This window comes from Pongo abelii, chromosome 7 (genome assembly GCF_028885655.2).
Source record: "Pongo abelii isolate AG06213 chromosome 7, NHGRI_mPonAbe1-v2.0_pri, whole genome shotgun sequence".
Classification (NCBI taxonomy): Eukaryota; Metazoa; Chordata; class Mammalia; order Primates; family Hominidae; genus Pongo; species Pongo abelii.
This window is the reverse complement of record NC_071992.2, coordinates 3,772,610-3,793,591: the sequence shown is the minus strand read 5'-3', so window position 1 is coordinate 3,793,591 and position 20,982 is coordinate 3,772,610. Positions and strand designations below refer to the sequence as shown.

Sequence of the window (20,982 nt, the reverse complement as noted above, 5' to 3'; positions counted from 1 at the left end):
GTAATAGAATAAGTAGGGAAATGGTCTCCACACAGGTGACCCATTTCGTAGCAAATCCTCTGCATAGAAATGAGATCCTCAGCTTTACCAAGCAGCTGCGGCACTCACAGGCCGGCCCACACACAGCACCACAGTTCAAGTTCCCACTAAAAGCAATTTGCTTAAACCCTTACAGGTCATCTACACTGATAAGCATCATTTTGAAAATAGATTTTGTTACCAAGATGCAAAATAATTATTCAGTGCACAACCACTTGTAAAGCACATGGAGAATGTGCTTGAGGTACATTTACATGTGTATCTCTGTCATCTCTTTCGACGCTTGATATAGGTATTTTCATGTCCAGTTTATACAATGGGAAACACAGGTTCATAAACATGATCCACCTATGGTGCCTCACCTAGTACAAAGTCGAGCCAGCATGCAATCCTGTATCAGAAGCATCCTAATCCAGTGATGCTTATGCCACTGAAAAACTAAATGTGTCCCTTGTGCCTCTAATGGGCAGGAGCTTTAATATCTTGGAATGCTTTTATTCCTTAGTAAGCACACAAGGGTTTCTATAGTAAGAAATAAAACACATGATTGTTTCTGACAACTAAACTGCACGTTATAAAGTGAACTGGATATTTTAAACAGCTTAACCAGAAATTGATTGCATCTTATTTTTAAAAGATTAATGCACTGCTTTCCTAAAACATAATTTTATTCCATTTCAAGTCTCTTTTGCAGTTCTTGTCATCAATCTCATAAATGGTCCTCTTCTTTACTTTGGTAGGAAAGGCCCAGGTTGTGAGTCCTGCAAATGGGATGTGGGGAACATAGCATGTTACCAAGCATGAGAAACAGTTTGTTGGCATCTACTTCAGGTTAAATAGAATTCCTAAGTCTTGTGGCCAGGTGCTGTGGCTCACGCTTGTAATCCTAGCACTTTGGAAGGCCGAGGCAGGCGGATCACCTGAGGTCACGAGTTCGACACCAGCCTGGCCAACACAGCAAAACCCTGTCTCTGCTAAAAATGCAAAAATTAGCCAAGCATGATGGTGCATGCCTGTAATCCCAGCTACTTGGGAGGCTGAGGCAGGAGAATCGCTTGAACCCAGGAGGCGGAGGTTGCAGTGAGCCAAGATCAAACCACTGCCCTCCAGCCTGGACGACACAGTGAGACTCCGTCTCAAAATAAATAAATAAATAAATAAATAAAAACAAATAAATAAAGAATTACTAAGTCTTCAAATTGTGAAAGGCAGAATTTTATCATTTGCCTATTTATTTTCCTTTTTTCTGATTCCTTGTGATTAAGATCCTGATGAAAAGAACTAAGAGATCAAAAGAATACCTTCTCCTGCATTCACCATTAATAAAGGAGAATGAAAGTATCAAATATTTTTGAAAATATTCATTCCATCAAGGGATTTAGCATTTATGTTTAAAATGATTTTGATCATTATAAGGTTCAAAGGCAATTAATACATGGCCTCTGTTTTAAGCATCTCAAGATGAAGGATTTAAGTAAGCGGATTTTAAAGTGGGTTTGATATAAGACATTTGCTCTGTTGGTTTACAAGGGAGATTTTTTTCCTCTTTCTCTTCTCTAGGCTAACTGGCATGAACCTCCCGTCTCCAGTTATCAGTAGCAAGAATTGGCTACGACTCCATTTCACCTCTGACAGCAACCATCGACGCAAAGGATTTAATGCTCAGTTCCAAGGTAAGGATGTTCCATCTTATAAGAAAAAAAAACAAGAGCGTAATATATTTTGATCCTTTCTAGCCATGAAATTTTCGGCGTTAGATAGATAAATAGCTTGAAAATAGCTTTATTCACTGTTATCTTTGGAAATCATATGGTCAACAGCCGGCAACTTATTAGTAATGCTATATCACTATCACAGTATACAGGATATGTATAGTTTCTTGTTACACTGGAACAGTTGCTAAGTTTTAATCAATAGCTATTTATTATCATTGGTTTTAATTATTATGCACCTAATCTGTAAATATCCACAGCAGTTTGGCTATTGTATTTATCTTCATGCTAAGAGTGCTATGGTGTATAAGTTGCATGAAAATGCATAAAAAGTATTGTAACATCACTTTTAATCCTAAAAGGTCTTCACACCACATAAATGTCTGATTCAGTAATTTACACATAATGAACCTTAAAAGAAAGATTCTGGATTTCCTGCAACTGAGCAAAATGGAGAGTCTATAGTCATTAGGACAGAGTTTGGTAATGAAATATTCTTTTTCTCTCTGCTTTCTAAGGTTTATAACTAAATCATATTGTATCATTTCCTGTATGTTTCTAATAATAAGTAATCCTTATTAATACAGAAAAAAACTATTCATTTTATTAAGCAGGCTACTGAAAACCATTTCACTTCGATTTCCAAATTAAAATAACATGACTGTGCTTGAAAATAATGGACCTTCCCAATCAAACTGCCTATGTTTTCCCCACATTGTGACGATGAGAATGTTGGCCCCATTAAGGCAGCATTCCCTGAACACCTGCCATGTGCCAGAGAGGACACCAAGCCCTGCAGTGCCAGAGAAATTACAGCATCCTCCATGCTCCAGGAACTAGTAGGTCAGAAAGACAGTTTGCAGTTTGTAAATAACTCCCATGAAAGTCAGAATGCAAAGGGGACTCATTGTAGCTCCTGCTGGAGATTTAGTAATTTTGCAACAAACTGATCTAAATATCTCTTATCTTACACATTTTAAAATCCATAATGCTTTCACTGTTTCCTTTAGGATGACCAGTAGAGAAACAAGGGTCAGTTGCAGGGAATGAAATGCAGAGGTTGCTGAGAAGCACACATTGGAACCAGCAGTCTTTATTTGCCACCCAGTCCCTGGAGCACATGATGTATGCAGAACTTGCCTGCCTCAGAATCCAGGGGCAAATTCGTTTCAACAAAATATGTTTTTTTTTTGTCGGGGGGGCAGGTGGGTGGCAGTGGACAGAGTCTTGCTGTGTTGTCTGGGCTGGAGTGCAGTGGCACAATCTTGCCTCACTGCAACCTCTACCTCCTGGGCTCAAGTGATTCTCCTGTCTCAGCCTCCCGAGTAGCTGGGAATACAGGTGCACACCACCACACCCAGCTAATTTTGTATTTTTAGTAGAGATGGGGTTTCGCCATGTTGGCCAGGCTGGTCTTGAACTCCTGACCTCAGATGATCTGCCTGCCTCGGCCTCCCAAAGTGCTGGGGTTACAGGTGTGAGCCACCATACCCAGCCCCAAAATATATTTTAGACTTCATCATCAAGAACATTGTCCATCTCAGCATGCCTTCTGATGTTGCCAAAAGGTTCTTAGCTTGATCTTCTTTGGTTGCAAAGAAGCTGCCCTGAAATTTTATTAGAGTGAAACTAATGTGCTTTCCCTTCACCTGGAGCCAGGCCAGGCCGATCCTCCTTTTCCATACCTGCCTGTATCTGCCGTTATCTTGTGACTGCCATATACTCTGGCTGCAGTTAGAATGGAGTAAAGGTGGGACGGACGTATTGGTGGTGGGAGGTGGGCTCACACCCAGACTGGGTGGATGTGAATGAGGAAGACTCCATGTGGTCTGGTAGGGAAATTCTATCTGTGCTTTCTCTACACTGATCCACATCTATGGATATGTCCATCCCGTACCTGATTTAACATAACCATAAGTCAGTATTTACAATGCCAATGGACTGATCATATAGTCAGTTAGGTTGACTAACAGATTTGTCTCTAAAATGTTAATTGATCTTTTCCTAGAGCTCTCCATAATTGAACAGCAGTGAACTAATGAAAAATTTCTAAGTATTTGTTTCTCAAACCTGATCAGTGAACTTGGCATTTGTATCTGTAATTGAAAGAAAGGTTAAAAATGGAATATCAAATTTGAAGCTGCTCCAAGATGGTAGATATAAGAAACTCATTGGTTGGCAGAAAATAGAAATCACTTAGATGTATCAGACATTGATTTTAAAAGTTAAAAAAATACATAATTAATGAAAGTATTATATAGAGTATATAAATTAAGCAATACAACTACATTGTAGAATTAAACTATACGTACGTTATACACATTTCATTCTTGTATATATTATAGAAGTATAAATTATAATTACATAATTTATATATTGTATAATATATGCTTAATTATATATTTAAGTATAAACATTTATACATATATAAACTGTATGTAGTTATATATAATTAAATTGTATTATATTTATATAACAAATAATTTATATATAGATGTATATGTGTATTCATATATATATACACACACACATACTTCAATTGTATATATAAGGAGAGAGGACTCAGAAATTTGGCATTTAATTCTAAAATGGTTAAAAGGTGTGAAGGTATCAGGAGAGGTAAGCCTGGCTAACAGTAATGCATTAGGAAACATTTCAAGGCTGACTTTGAAGGTCAGCTCCAAGACAACACGGTACAATGAAGTTACCTTTTTTTCATGAGTACATGGGCCTCATTGAACAGGGGACTTCATGCTTAAAACCACATTTAGGCAGACTGCCTGTGGAAGGTTAGGTTCGGTACTAGACGCCACCCTCTGAAGAAGATGGACCAGAGAGAGGACGATGACAAGACTCATCAGAAGGAGGATGTGAGGGAGCTTAGAGGGCGCATGGTGCACAGTATGTGGAAAGGCACTCTGATTATTTTTCTGGATCCAGAGGGCAGAACTGTCACCAAGGAATGGAAGCTCCAGCATGGTTGCTGTTGCTAATTCTAGAACAACCCTAAGGGCAGCTGGAGACAGAGCAACAGCTTAGGATGAGATGGGCCCTTCTCAGAGTCCCTGCCAGCCACCCAATGGCCACCCCTCCACACGGGGCTGTCCTGACTTTTTGCAAGTAGGATCATCAAGTTTGTTCCTTCAGAGGGCAAATGGGAAACCTTCTGTCATGCAGGGAAAACATTTGTTCAGCTGAATCTTTCCTCTTGTCTATGCTGAGATTGAAAACCAGGAAGCCCAAATTGTATTGTACTTTTTATCTCAACTAAATACATTAAAGAAGGAAAACCTGATATTATTTGTGCCAACAAAAATTGCAAAACAAAAAAAACATAGTCGATTGATATTTGGGGATAATAAGACAACAATAATAGTAGTGAAAACTTACATAATGTAAACATTATTGTGTTATTTTCTTATGTTTCCAAATGTTTTGACAAACAACCTGAATCATATATATGATATATTTAACTTGAATCATATATATGATATATATAAGATATAAATATATATATATATAAAAAATGGAGAAGAACATTTTAAAAAGAACATACATTTTTATGCTTAGCATATATTTTATCTTTTTAACATTATTGTAGTCACCTTTATCATTTATGGTCATTTGTAAGAACCAAAAATTCCATCAGTGTTACTTGGATTGACATGATTGCAGATTATTTGGAATTGCTAGGAAACCCTTTCTGGTTCCTAACCTTCCTCATACTCAATGCCTCCCCAGCCCAAAGCAACTAAAACAAACAGCTTGAAATTCCAAATTTTAAAACATAAAGAACACAACAATGACTTTTTTTTTTGCACTATTGGTGGAAATCTGAATTGATACAACTGTTTTAGAAAACTGTTTTACTGTCAAGATGAATATAAGAAACATTTCTGTTGGACTCATGCGTCCAACAGAAATGAGTAGCTATGCACAACAGGTACAGAGAATGTCCACAGGAGATGCAAGCACCATTGTCAACCACTGCGAATCACCTCAATGTTCATTAACCATAAAAGTAATAAACAAACATGGAAAGAGACAAACTACCTCCACGAGCAACCACATGGGTGACTCTCACATACAATATTTCGTGAAAGGAAAAAAAACATAAACCATATGATTCGTTTATATGAAATCAGCCCCCTGGTGGTCTCTTTCTATAAGAAACTGCTTTGTTATCCAGCGTATGATGCTTGGACAGAATTGTGTAACTTCTCAAAAACAAATAATATATTCTTTTTAACTTGGTGCTTTTCTTGGTCAAATAAATGACAACCAACATAAAATATTCTTTCTACTCTTCCCTTATATCTTTAACTTTCATCTCCAAATTCTTTATTCTCCAAGTCTTACACTTTCTTCTTTGACTTTCACCTCTGCAATCACATAATCAAGTCATGCCAGAAGCAATAGTAAGGTTGATTGACAAGTAAAACTGTTCTACAGTTGCTGCTCTTAAAATCTATTCACTTTTAAAATAACATTGTGAACAAAAGAAGTAGAAAATGCAGGGGAAAAAACCCACAATATATTTGCAATATCTTCTGTATATATTGGGCTCTGGTTGAATGATAGATTTATGCAGGACACATTATTTCTTTAAATCAGCTGAAAATTGAGCCTATTCTTTATATGTTGCCTCCATCATTAATCATAATTAAATAAGTGCCTTGTTAGCACAATCCGTTGTCTAGACGTCTTCATTGTCTACAAGGTAAATTTTTTGAAAATATGTTAATCTTGAACCATGAGGGACCTTTTGCTACTAAATAGCCATCTAAGTGTTGGGCTCCAGTTTTACATACATTTACCTGGCTATTCATAAAATTACAATTTTCACAAAATGAAATTCCCACTGATTTTCTGTAACTGATAAATCATCATGAAAGTAAGTGTTTGTAATAAAATTCCAATTTATATAGGGAACATTCATCTCATAAATCAAGGGAAACCCTGACAGTGGTGATAAAGCTTGTGTTAACACAAATAATTAGCTTGTTTTTAGGTTATAGTTTCCTATAACTATTGATTTTCCCTTTTAATTAAAATAAAGACCTTTATACCAAATGAAGACTTTCATGTTATTAGAAAGGCATTTTGAGTTATTGAAAGCCCCATGTTCCCAGGTTAATTCTAATTTGGATAAAATGTATGCATTCCCCGTTCAATGCTCACATTTTCTGAGATTAGAAATGCAGTTTCCAGAGCTCTATCTAGGACTCTACCTGGATTCTGGTGGCATGCATGGCTGCCTCTCCTTTTAAAACAGTGTGAAGAATAGTAACGACCATTATCTAGAACCTGGAAAGTGCTCATTTACGTTTAGTGGAAGGAATGGAGGAAATCAAGTGCTCCTATTCCCCTCAAGGCTCCACGGACCATTGCTCTGCAGAGTGTCTAGAAACCTCCACACAGGCCTCCTGCCTGTTTCCATGGCAGTGGTCATCCCTTACTCTCCTGTACTTGAGGGAACTATTAGGTAGGTATGGACACATGAAGCATTTTTTTCAATCAAAATAAATTAGTGAAATCTCTTGTAACCTCTAAATAATTCTTAAAACCATTAAACCTCCACGAGAAAAATAGTTCTTAATAACATAACTCATTCAAATCAGAAACACATAACCACTTTTCCTAAATATCTACTTTGATTTCTCTCAGAACAAAAGATTCTTGCAAAATCTCAATGGCAGAACTTTTAACACTTTGGAAAACGTGTCCATTTATGGGTTCCAAGCGACTGACTCTTAACTGCACTTTTCGTTAAGTGCTTATGATTAGCCAGTACCCCTTCTGCCTGTGTGTCTTGCTACCTTGTTTTATAAAATAGAAATAATCATGTCCACCTTGCAGAACCATGGTGGATTTCTAATCAAACGGAAGAAAAGTGGGGCAAGGGTTTTGTCCAGGGCTGGGAAGTGGGAGGGAGCTCGCCACACTGGGGACCTTCCTCATACTCAATGCCTCCCCAGCCCAAAGCAACTAAAACAAACAGCTTGAAATTCCAAATTTTAAAACATAAAGAACACAACAATGACTATTTTTTTTGCACTCTTGGTGGAAGTCTGAAGTGATACAACCATTTTAGAAAACTGTTTTACCATCAAGCTGAATATAAGAAACATTTCAGGCATGTGTCCAAAAAAATGAGTAGCTACACACAACAGGTACAGAGAATGTCCACAGGAGATGCAAGCACCATTGTCAACCACTGAGAATCACCTAAATGTTCATTAACCATAGAAGTAATAAACAAACTTGGAAAGAGACAAACTACCTCTACATGTAACGACATGGATGACTCTCACATACAATATTTCGTGAAAGGAAAAAAAAACAAACTATGATTTGTTTATATGAAATACAAGAATTTGCAAAGCTATGTGTTCGCATGGATGACCATTAGTAAAAAACAATACTGTGTCTACATAATATTTCTGTAAAAAAGTGTTTTCAAAGATGATCAGAACAATCTCTTCCAAAGAAAATGATGGATTGTTTAGAATTTGCTTGCAAATGGGGCCACACAAAATTACCTAGAGAATCCCTCCTGGATGCCATGGGGTTATTGGATGGCAGAACGGAAAGAAGCTTCAACTCTCAAGCGAGAAATGGAGAGATTAAGGGCTGTGGCTGTCATCACACAGCTTGCAAATGGCAGAACCAGGATGTGAGTATAGGCTGCTGTGTTCTTGTCTTCATGTCAGTCTTGACAACTCTGTTTCTCCACCGACTTGTCGTACTGCTCCCACTACTTACAATCAGAACATGTTTTAGTTGAGGGGTGGTGGATAGTGAGTTATTTTTATGAAATAAAAATCCTAATGAAAGGAGGAACATTTTTGGATAGCTATAATTTAGTCACAGCTTTATTTCTCAGACTGGCCTATTCGAGGCAGCAAGCTGACAGGCCACTGTCCTGACCCGCTGTACTCAGTCCTCTTGGGCTGGCCGTGTAATGACAATTTCTTAGCCCCACCCTATTGACCTTCATCAAAGAAGATAAAGCAGGCATGATTATTTTGTTTCTCTCGGTATATTAAAAAGTCATAAAGGCAAAAATTCATTCTGAACAGCTTTTGGGTATCTGGTAAGGATAGGAGAAATACACTTAAATTTTAATTGTAATTTTTTTGAGTAGATATTGGGGATAATTTCTTACTAATGTTGAAACGAGAATAAATTTAAGAAAGGTATGAAATATTATTCATCAGAGATGTTAAATTAATGAACAAAAATCCCACGCAGACTAATGGAATACATGAACGTTTGAGTTCATGCCAGAATTTTAATTCAGTGCACTTTCATGTATTGATTTATTTTAAAGTTGTGTGTTTGAAATATTAATGCACAACAAATGTTTACTGTTATATATAAAACCACTTTAAATCCTTCCTTTCTCTAAACTTCGAAATGTGGTTGACATTGGATAATTGGATGCCAACAATGGTATTCAGTAAATCACAGCTATTTAAAACAGGTTAATACTTGGCAGTGACTGATAGATTTTACGTTCTTATGCTTGAAGAATATAAGTTTAGGTAGGTTATCATTCCATTGGTAAATTGTCTTCCTGCAATTTATATTTTTGTGATGTGGAGGAAGAACTTATTCTGGCTTTCAGCATATCAGCCCTAAACTGCTCTTATTTTCAGCCTATCAGCCCTGAACTGCTCTTATTCTTCATGTTCTGTCTCATGCAAGCAATGTCATTGGCCAAATCCGCAGACAATGTTTCATGTTTATTTGCTAAATGTCCATCTGTACCCCTTGTAGGTAGCAGTGTGCTTTGGAACGGTAAGCATGATTGTGTCTACTGTACATGTTAGGAAGTTGTCCACCAAAGTCTTCAGCGTTTATATTGACCAACTAGTCATGAAGTCTGGCCTTTCCCCGCCTGGCCTGCTGCTGTGACCAGGTTGGCGAGCTGCTGTAGTGACTGCTCCCCAAGCAATTACCTACCTGATAATGTAGGGAAACCATAGATCAATCACAGCTGTAGGGAAACCTTGTTCTCTTAATGATCTGAATCAGCCTTCTCAAATTGAATGGCGAAGCTGTTGCTTAATGAAATAAGGAATCTAGGCTGAGGAGGGTAACTTCCTTACTCCAGCAGCTGCCTGACTTCCCTGAGGATTCATGCCCCTTGTGGAAAGACAATACAAATACTTCAGTCTCAGTGGAGTGCTCAGAATGAATCCAGAGATGCGTTCCAAAATGGTTCAGCAAGTGTAGCAAAGGATGAATGTGGCAACCACTGAAAACTGTGATGATTAGATCCTGGGCAAGTTTCCTCTTGTACACGTGCAGAATCTGGTTTCCTCAAACTGTCTCAAATTATGTCAAGTTGGCATTTACTCACCTGTTTGTAAGGCCTTTGTTTGTCACAGCAATTTTGAAGAAATGTCTCAGAGGGTTCCCTCCTGCTGGGCAACTCAGTCTCAGTGGTAGTTTTTAAAGGCTCATGAGATTCCAACCAGGTTCTTGCAGAGTTGAGCATCATGTTCTTTACTGTTGTAAAGGTGGCATATTATCCTCCAGGGGAGCCTTGTAGTTAACTTTTGACCATGGCATAGTCTACAATTTACTACCCCAAAGAATATAACAGAGAAATGATAGAGTTCAAAATGTTTTTCATAGATATTTTGAAATTTGTTTTGAAAGTAATAAGAGCTTTGCTTTCTCAAGACACATATCCAGGGCTACAATTCAGCTTGTATGTCCATAATGGTTGTTAAAATGTTGAATTATTTGCATCAGATGATAAATATTCACTGCCCAGAGAATCCTAAGAGCTTCCCAGCCTCAGCTACTCTAGGCTTTACTACAAAAGGCCTCAGCCCTGTCCTCAGTAAAGCCCTTAGAAACCTCAGCCTGCTTCAGGCCCACTCAACTAAAGTGCTCAGCATGTTTGAACATCATCCCTTACTCTATCTGTGATGAGCATTTATCAAACTTAATGTTCAGTTCCATAGATATATGAAACAAAATAAATATGAATGTCATTCATTCTAGAGAAATATACACCAAGTCTTGAGAGTACCTACATTACCCTAATGCTGTAAGTCACTGACTCTTCATTTCTTAGCCCAGACAATGTTTCATGTTTATTTGCTACCTGTCTGTAGGCACCGCTTGTAGATAGCATGTGCTTTGGAACTTGAAGCATTACAATGTACACTGTACATGTTAAGTTGTCCACCACAGTCATCCACATTTACACTGACAAACTAGTCATGGGAGTCTGACATGAAAATAAAGAAATGAGTCTTTGGATCGCTTTTATTTATTTATTTTTGCCTCCAAAAAGTTTAAAAGTCCTAGTTAAAATCTAGCTTCCTAGATTTTTTCCTAGTTAAAATCTTTCTATGGAATAAAACCTCATGTAATTCATTAACCTGGGTTCCAAATCTGGTCCTGCTGTGCCCTGTTTAGAAATCACTGGAAGCCCACAGGGTATGACAGGCAGAGTAGATGCTCTCCAGGCTGTGTCCCCATCCGCCTTTTCAAACTCATCTTTTAATCCATATTCCAAACTTCCCATGCTCCTGTTGCGAACAGGTGCTGCGGCTTGAACACATCATCCCCGTCCCGAACTCCCCCTCCCGCCAGACCTTCCATGCCCTTGTCAATCCAGAAAAGTGACAAGACGAGTCTCAATCATTTCAGGAGGTTTATTTGCCAAAGGGAAGGATGCATGCTGGGGAGACAGGTCTATGTCCTTCTTGGAAGATGATTGTGAGGGCTCCACATTTAAAGGGGAAAGGGCAGGATATTGAGAAATACACAATTTTCATGTAACGGGGGTAGGGGAAGATAATCATTCATGCCTCTGTCTGGATCAGTGATTCTGCATTTTTTTAACATAAGGTGACACAGACAAATGGGGCAGAAGAAAAAGGCAGGGAATCTGGATTTTACATACGATAACATAGACGAAATGGGTTAGGGGAGGAAGCAGATATGCATTTGTGTCTTGTGGGCAAGGGGATGATGGCAGCTGTAAGATAAACATCAATTTACATTGCCATGGCGAAATTTTAACAGAAACACCTGGGAGTAATGATCTTGCAGCTCACTAGGAATGTCTTTAAGGGAAAAATATGGAGAAGTATGTAGCTTTTCATCTTGTATTCACCTCATTTAGAAACCAAAAAGGGGGAGGAAGGTTTTCAAGACCCAGTTCCCAGCTTGACTTTTCCCTTTGGCTTAATGAGTTTGAGGTCCCAAGATTTAATTTTCTTTCACACCCTGCAACCACACTTATTTCCATTATTCTTTTTGAAGAAACTTTTTCCAGTGTTCTAAGTCAATATCAATTACTTATTCAGAAGTCCCCCCATAATACTTATTCTTTTCCTACACCATCCTAATATCACACTATTCCACGCAATGCAGTTTTATGTGTGGACGGCAAATTGTCTATTTTTCTAAAGAGCAAAAGCAGCAAGTTGTTTGTTGCTTCCAGCATCCAGCAAAGCCATCTCCAGAAAGGCAGAATTCACTTCATGTTCCTTGAATAACTCCTGGAATATTTCAATGCCTGAGCAAAATAAAACCACAGAAAAAGGGCAGAACACTCTGCATTCATGAAAACAGTCGTGTAGCACAGTAGAGAGATGCTGGCTTTTGGAGCCTGAAGACCTTCGTGACACTGAGCAAGTCTCTCAGTTCCTTTAAAGCTTTGTTTATCCAGCAATGAGATGGAGCTAACCACAGCTGCCATACAGGAACCATGGGGTCAAGTGAGACAAGTGAACTAAATGTATATTCTAAGGGTGGCGTGGATTTTACTGCTTCCACTAGTTGGGTAGTCTGTGCCTCATGGTCTCCTCTCAAGAAGATGAGTGCGACGTGAGGCTGCTCAGCACATTTGCATGGAAATAGTTTGTTATCCATTACAGTCATAACACATTTAGAAATGCAGAAGTAACTCTTCACAGGGAAGAAATTGGGTCTCCTTATATCAGGAGTTCTCTGTTATTTTTTGTTGTTGTTGTTGTTTCGTTTTGTTTTGTCTTTGTTTTTGTTTTTTTTCTTATCTCTCTGTCTCTCTGATCCTATGCAAGCTTCTCAGGTGATTAAACTGGAGTGCTGACTCTGAGTGTAGGTGTATAGGAGAGATGCCCTTCAGAACGAGCAGAAGGAAAAGTGGACCTGGGCACGTCTTAGGGTGAAGCACTAATCGCCCAGGGGCAGAGGCAATGCGTCACTCTCTTCACCACGTCCACAGGCAGGTTTATTTTACTTTCAGTGCAGTGCCAACTATCCATCAGAAATGTTTTTAAAAATGTATAAATCATAGACTGCAGGCCTATTGTAAGCATTAGATAGAGGAGCACAATTAAAAATTTACTGACTCTCTCTGCAGGAGTTTACAATTTTACTTATAGCTCTTGAAAAATATTCGGGTCAGATTCGCCACTGAAATGTTAGTGTAGGTTATGGACTGTCTCCCTGGATACCAGATTTCATAAACATTTGTATGAACTTTATGTTTACCTGACATCTTAGGGATAATAAAACGTCAAGGTGAGAATTAGGTCTATCTACAGAACATCCAGGTTGGAATGATCACTTCCCCTTAATGGTGGGCTATAAAAGACTCACTTTACAGAAGGGTGATAGAAATGACTAGGTAGACAGACAAATAGACTGATGGACAGGATTTCTCATCAGCAGATCCAGGTGGGTGCACCAGGATGAGAGGCAAGAATGTACTGAATGAGTGTGAAGCTGAGAAGAAAAAGAGAGAATTCCAGCCTCAAAAGGCAATTTGTAGGGTTAAAAAAAAAATCAAGATTGTTTGGAAAAAGTGGAATTAGATTTGCCATTTGTGGAAAATAATTATGAAAAAGTAGGTTTGGGCCGGAATATGATTCACATGATAAGGAATTGGAACTCTTGCCTTTGGTCCACAAGAGTGCTAAAGCCCACCTGGGCAGATTTGAGAGAGAAAGGGTAGACGGGCCATGGTGGGTCATAGAGAAATGGGCCTATTCCCACAAATAAATTCAACCACCACTGGGTACTTTCTTCTCTTTCAGTAGGAATGTCCACTCAGAGAGTAGAAATTTTGTGTAGTGTTTATTTTCCAGTTAGAAGTTTAGAAATCCTTATAACTTTTTAATTTTGTTAGAAGTTATCTGTCTGCACTATTTGCACTGAATAATCCAGGTTCTAAAAAACAGTTAATCTTGAAATCAAAAAATGCATATCGTAAATGTGTAGAAATAAATGTGCCTACTAAAAAGTGTAAAACAGACAGAAATGGGAAGTACATTTTATCTGCTGAATATGTAAAATCGCTACCCCCTCTGTCATGATGTAGGAAGAGAAAATGATGAACTTCAGAAGCTAGATGAGAAAACCGGGCCCTATATGCCATCCTGTGATACATTCTCCTTCAGCCTCCCCTCTCACTGTTGAACTTCTTGAAAGGGAAGCTGCAAATCTCTTTAACCATTTGGCCTCTGACCTACTAAACTCTACTGCATGGACTCATACCTCCTCTACCTTCTTCTTCTGTTTTTTTTTTTTTGTTTTTAAGATGGAGTCTTGCTCTGTTGCCTGGGCTGGAGTGCAATAGCGCGATCTCGGCTCACTGCAACCTCCACCTCCCAGCTTCAAGTGATTCTCCTGCCTCAAACTCCTGAGTAGCTGGGATCACAGGCACGCACCACCGCACCTGGCTAATTTTTGTATTTTTAGTAGAGATGGAGTTTCACAATGTTGGCCAGGCTGGTCTGGAACTCCTGACCTCAGGTGATCCGTCCGCCTTAGCCTCCAAAGTGCTGGGGTTACAGGTGTGAGCCACCACCCCCGGCCCCCTCTATCTTCTTCTGATCCCAGTTTCCTCCCACCCGTGGGCACAGAAGCTGAATAGGGGTCTGCCTCATCCTCTCTCCTGTACTCTCCTCCACTGGGCAGTCTGTTGCCTGCATAGCCTCGCTAAGCTGGTACTCAATGTAAACATAGTGATTTTTCACTTCACTTTCTCCTTTGCTTTCCTTTGTGGAACTAGGTACCAAGTCTTTTAGACTCTTCCTTTGCAGTTTGTTTTGTTTGCTTTGACTCCTCTTCCCCAATACATCTCGTAAAATCTACATCACAGGTCCCTACACTTGTCTCTTTACCAACATCAAATCACAGTACCTCAGCCCCTGCTCGTCCTCCTTCCTGTGTGTGCCATATAACTTTCCCTGTGGCAGAAATCCTTCTCCTTTCCATCTGTATATCACATCCATCCGTGAACCCTCCTCTGAGTATTTTACTGCAGAGGGATGTCTCCCACTTCTGAGTTCTCTGCAAAAGTCTACTTATTTTTCTATACCAGGCATTTGGCTTTTATTCAGCATTGCATTTTATCACCAGTTATTCTTTAAATTTGTGCTGCCCAATGAAAGGAAGGCGGATCACCTGAGGTCAGGAGTTTGATACCAGCCTGGCCAACATGGTGAAACCCCATCTCTACTAAAAATACAAAAATTAGCTGGGCATGGTGGCAGGTGCCTGTAGTGCCAGCAACTTGGGTGGCTGAGGCAGGAGAATCGCTTGAACCTGGGAGGCGGGGGTTGCAGTGAGCCAAGATCATGCCATTGCTCTCCAGCCTGGAGGACAAGAGCGAAACTCCATCTCAGAAAGAAAAAATAAATAAAATTCTGTAAAATGCATACCTTTGTTACATCTTTTACTCTATGAAAAACAGCATATTGTAAGGGGCTATGAATTTTATTTGTATTTCAATGACACCCGGAAGAATCCAAGACAATTTTAATGACAGGGATCATGAAGGAGAATCGAACTCTGGCATTAATTTCTCTGTAATTTTTAGAGAAAATGTCCTCATTGCTTGAAGGCTGCAACCAGCATTATTTACTGGAGATTCTTCAACTTCCCTGCTTTTTTAATTGTCCCAAATGTAAAATGTCTGCATTCTTTGTTACTAACAAAACTGAATTTTTTTACATTATTTCCATTGATCTCAGCTGACTATAGCATCTGTTGCTATTTTTGTGATAATTGTGGATCAATAGTTTAAAACTTATAATACTCATTATGCCATTCAAAGTCATTTCAATATCCCTTATTCAAAACTCTTATATGATTTGCAATTTTTGCTGAGGAAGTCCTATTTGCAGTCAATTCTTTTGAAATAAAGTTATAGCAGAGGATTCTTTAGGGATTACTGCTTAAGTTTCATTTCATTAGCTAATTTTAATCTGATTAGCTCTAGGCAGGAAGCCTATAGTTTTGCATGTTCATATGATCTTGTTAGTAACAGGTGTTTAAATAATAAAGTCCTTTGTGCTATTTGACTAGTTAGACTTAAATGACAGCTGTTGAAAATTATTTTAAAAAACCATTGAATGTTCATAAACATCTCACTTTTCCTAGCTATATGAAAGGATTGATGTTGCCTTCATTCTTCTTGTAGAAATTGAGTCATGTTTTATAAATGATGAACAGGAACTTTATTCGTAAAGTCATGCTCAAAAAAGATTAGCTTAAAAAATGCTCTGGGAAAACCCATAGATAAGAAATCCATTTCAAATGACCTCAATGAACATGTTTGGATGCAATAAATGCAAAGCCTTTTTGACTTGTTCCAGTGGTTGTTACTTTAACACTTTATTATACTGAATCCAAAATGTGGGTATCTTTACATTTTAATATCTCCAACAAAAGGGTCATTGATTTGTCCATATTCTGTCTTTGTCCTCTCTGTGTGGTGCATAAAATATTGCCACAGCTCACAGTCAGTCTGTGTTAGGTTTGATGCAGTGCCGTAATAATACTGGTTGGTGTGCTTTTAGACATTTCTCATTTCCTGGACAAGTAGACCCTCTCTTTGTATCACCCAGTTCTTTCTTGCTCTCCCTCCTCAGAGCCCTGGTGCAGTTCTAGAACCTTCTCCCACCTGGGCCACATGCCTTTCCCAAGGTGAAGAGCAAAGACACTCAGAAGAAAGTAAAAGAGGGGTGGCTGGGCACGGTGGCTCACGCCTGTAATCCTAGCACTTTGGGAGGCTGAGGTGGGCAGATCATGAGGTCAGGAGATCGAGACCATCCTGGCTAACACGGTGAAACCCCATCTCTACTAAAAACACACACACACAAAAAATTAGCTGGGCATGATGGCGGGTGCCTGTAGTCACAGCTACTAAGGAGGCTGGGCAGGAGAATGGCGTGAACCCAGAAGGTGGAGCTTGCAGTGAGCTGAGATCACGCCACTGCACTCCAGCCTGGGTGACAGAGTGAGATTCTATCTCAAAAAATTAAAAAAAAAAAAAAAAAGGAAAAGAGGGGCAAGGAAAAAATACTGGGGTCCTAAGGGAGCTAAGATTTGGGTTGATTAAACTTGTAAAGTAATATAAATAAGATACAGTCTAAAAGTAGTATCATACCATGTGGTACAATCTTACAACACAGGAATTTAAACATTAACAGATTTCCCTATGAACTGTAAATGTTCAGCACAGAAAACCCTTTTGAAAGACTTAACATGTTAGTTTTCAAAAAGTTAAGCATTCCCAGATTTAATCAGCATTCCTTTTTTTCAATTGACGTGTAATAATTATACATATTTGTGGAATGCAGAGAGATACTTTGAAACAATATGTGTTGTGATCAAACCAGAGTAATTAACAGGCTCATCACTTCAAACATTTATTATTTCTCTGTGTTGGGAACATTCGAAATCATCTCTTCTAACTATTTGTAAACATGTAATAAGTGGTTAACTACAGTCACACTGTGGTGCCACAGAACACTAGAACCGATTCATCCTGTCTAGCTGTAATTTTGTATTCTTTCTAAAGACAATCTACAGCTTTGTCAGAAGTTTCAAAGGATGAGACCAGGATGCCTAGGAAAAAAGCTTGAGGACAGGAGTGGGGATTGCATTCCTTATAGATTCCAGCATGCATCAGATACTTTAACTGCAAACATTGTTTAAACTTACAATTAACTTTGATCTAAATAAAAGGTAAACTTATAGGATAAACCCCCACTATTTTGAAATTAAACCTATGTCAGGTGAAATGTAAAAACATAACAAAACTAGAAAACAGAAAAAAGAAAGACATACTTACAATATAACAATATATATCTCTGAATAGACCGTGTCTTAAGTTTGAACACACCTTTCTTGTGCATGCAAATATGCCCGTTAACCAAGGACAGAGGGAGGACCATGGAGGCCTTACAGATTTTGAGACTATGAGTGAAATATGAATGTGCTAATAAGTAACATTTATTGATGCCTATTTCAGATGAAGAGAAACAGGGTGTCACGTGTGTGAGCATATCTGCATAGTGCACCCAGTTGACGGAGGTTGTTTTATTTTACGTTACTCTGAATTTGTCTTTGGAATTAGGGTTAGTGACCACAGGGTGGCACCTTCCATGTGTCCCTGTGCATTCAGTAGAAAGACCTAGCTGTTATCTAAGCCCTGTCTAAGGTATGTCTTCTCTTGGTCCCCTCAGTGGTGACTGCTGCCATCTGAGGGTGTTTGCCATCCCCGTGACAAGAGCACAGAGCCCTGAAAAGGGAAGGGCATTCATATTTGGCCGCAGGACCAGGATTTGTATTTCTGATCACCAGGATCAAAACTCTAACTTAAATTATGTATTCACTGCACATATGAGCTTCAAGTAATTTTCCCCCCAAAATTGAAATAAATAAAAGGTGTGATAACCACCATGCATATTTTATGAGAAGAATGTACAATTGTAGTTATTTTTGCCAGGCTTCAATGCATGTATGCACTGTAGGATGTATTGAAATATGCAAAATACACATACAAACATCTAACGCTTCTCTTCTTGCCACTGTGGTATTCATTATTTTCTGTTAGGGCTCTCTTGCTTTTTAAGTAGCATAAAATTCACAACTTCGTATAATTTATTTCTGTGCTTATTAAATGTATAGATCAAAGGGCATATATTTTTATTACACATATCTACTAAATGTATTTAGTAAATAAAAGTGTATGTTAGAGCCCACACAGTGCTAATGGAAAGAGACTGTAGTAATCATTTACTTTAATGTTTTGGAACTTACAGACACCAGAAAGGGAGACATGGCCCCTTTTCGCTTCATTAGTTTGTCACTGCATTCTTCTGCAATTTATTACAAGTAATTTAGTTGTTTCTTTTAAGAATTTCCCTTGACAATTATCTACCTTTAGAACACCAGCAAGTCAGAGTTTGAGGGAATTCTCACCTGGCGCAGACTAACTAAGGCTGACTCAACATTAAATGGATTATGTTTTGGTAGTTTTAAATACTACCATCTTGGCTATTTTTGTTTTTCTCCTTTGATTTCAGATGATTTCATGCGAGCATAGGAGCTTAAATGAATGTGGTCAGAGAATCTTTAATTAAATATCACTGCCTCAATTTGGAATTCAGAAACGCGAAGACAAGAAATTGTAATCGATTTTCCTGGTCAGTATGGATTGTTGGGGCAACCAAAGTAGCTTAAAAAAAGCTTAGTAACTGAGAGGGTGATCTCTCTTGACAGTGTTTTAAATGACATAAGAGGAAATATACTACTCTGTGCAAGGAGATTAGTAAAAAGAAACCAGTAACAGTGTAAGTAAAAAATGTTTTACAGAGAAATTTTTCAACAGAGAGCAAAATGATGGCATTTAACAATTAATTTTTCTGTGACTTTAATTCTAAAATAAATTTCTAAAAGAAATTTCCATTTCTTTGTCTCTAAAAGCGTTAGAGAAATAAAGATTGCACAATGAAGAATTGATTGAGAAAGGAACATCACATTAGGAATGTGAGGTTTGTGATCAGCTGTCTTTGCCTCCTGAAGGAAGTCACATCAATTTACTTTAGCAAGATAAACTTATAGGCCATTACTACTAATCGGCTTATCTCTAGAAAGCAGAAAATCAATGATAATTTCTCCTGATTGTCATTTTTGTGATAAGGGTAGGAAATGCAATTTTTATTAAACTAACTGTCTCCGTTCCCATCTAATTTAAGATTAAAATATAATATGGGACTACTGTAGTTACATGACTATAATATAAATGAACACGGACTTTCTTTTTTTTATTGTTTATTTATTTATTTACTTATTTTTATTATTATTATACTTTAAGTTTTAGGGTACATGTACACAATGAACACTGACTTTCAAATCCACTTAAAGCACTTTATAATTAGATCTAATCATGTAACCACAGTCATGTGCTGAATGTCACCTGTGTATCAGATCCTGGGAAGAAATGTCAGGAGGTAGGTGACAGGGCTCAGGGAGAAACCTTACCCAGAATGCTTCACACAGAATGTTCTCGTAGGATGTACACAGCACCTTCTACATGCCAGGCATGGCTTTCACCCATTCATATGGAGACATGTGTAACATCCCAACAACCTCACAAAACAGGGCCTATTTCTGTCACTCCCACTTTGCAGATGAGGATCTGAGGCAAAGCCACACAGCTAATGAGCGGTAAAGGTGAATTTGAAGCCAGGCAGTGTGAAGCAGGTGTGTCCTTATCCACAGCTCCATTCTGCAGAAGCTGAGCCAGGCCAGCTCACAAGTGCTGGAAGACCTGGGGCATGAGAAAGATTCACTCAGCCATTGCCTGGTGTTGCAGGAGCCAGGGCCTGGGAGCCACGGTGGGTTAGGTGGTGGACACGCTGGAAATGATATTATACTCATGTGGTCCACACTGGAAATGATATTATACTCATGTGGTCCACACCAGGGAACCCAGCAATTCGGGAAGCTGGGGTGGGAAGATCACTTCAGCCCAAGATTTCGAGACAAGCCTGGACCACGTAGTGAGACCACATTGCTACAGTTTTTTTTTTTTTTTACACATTAGCCATGCATGGTGGTGATTTGCACCTGTGTCCCAGCTTCTTGGAAGGCTGAGGTAGGAGAATCGCTTGAGCCCAGCAGGTGGAGGCTGCAGTGAGTCCTGATTGCCCCACTGCACTCTAGCCTGGGTGACACAGTGAGACCCTGTCCAAAAAAAAAAACAAAACAAAACAAAAAAATACACACACACACAAATGTTGAGTGAGAATCAAATTGTGTTAATACACATAGAATATGAATAGATGCAGATGTAATGCGATTATAGGGTTTTATGAGTACTGAAAAGATTTAATGTATGTAAAATGCATACAACAGTGTTGGAAACATAGAATTTATATTATTAATCTCCTTCACACCTGCTTTAGGTAGTTCTTTG

At 38.6% G+C, this 20,982-nt stretch overlaps 1 protein-coding gene across 1 annotated transcript in view; it reads left to right on the top strand.

Annotated features, from left to right (window-relative positions):
* Positions 1-20,982, top strand: part of CSMD1 (CUB and Sushi multiple domains 1) — a 2,063,616-nt gene that overhangs the window by 1,231,348 nt on the left and 811,286 nt on the right. Inside the window, exon 6 of the mRNA XM_024251429.3 lies at positions 1,600-1,712. Coding sequence (XP_024107197.3) covers positions 1,600-1,712 — 113 coding nt within the window. The remainder of the gene's footprint in view (positions 1-1,599; positions 1,713-20,982) is intronic.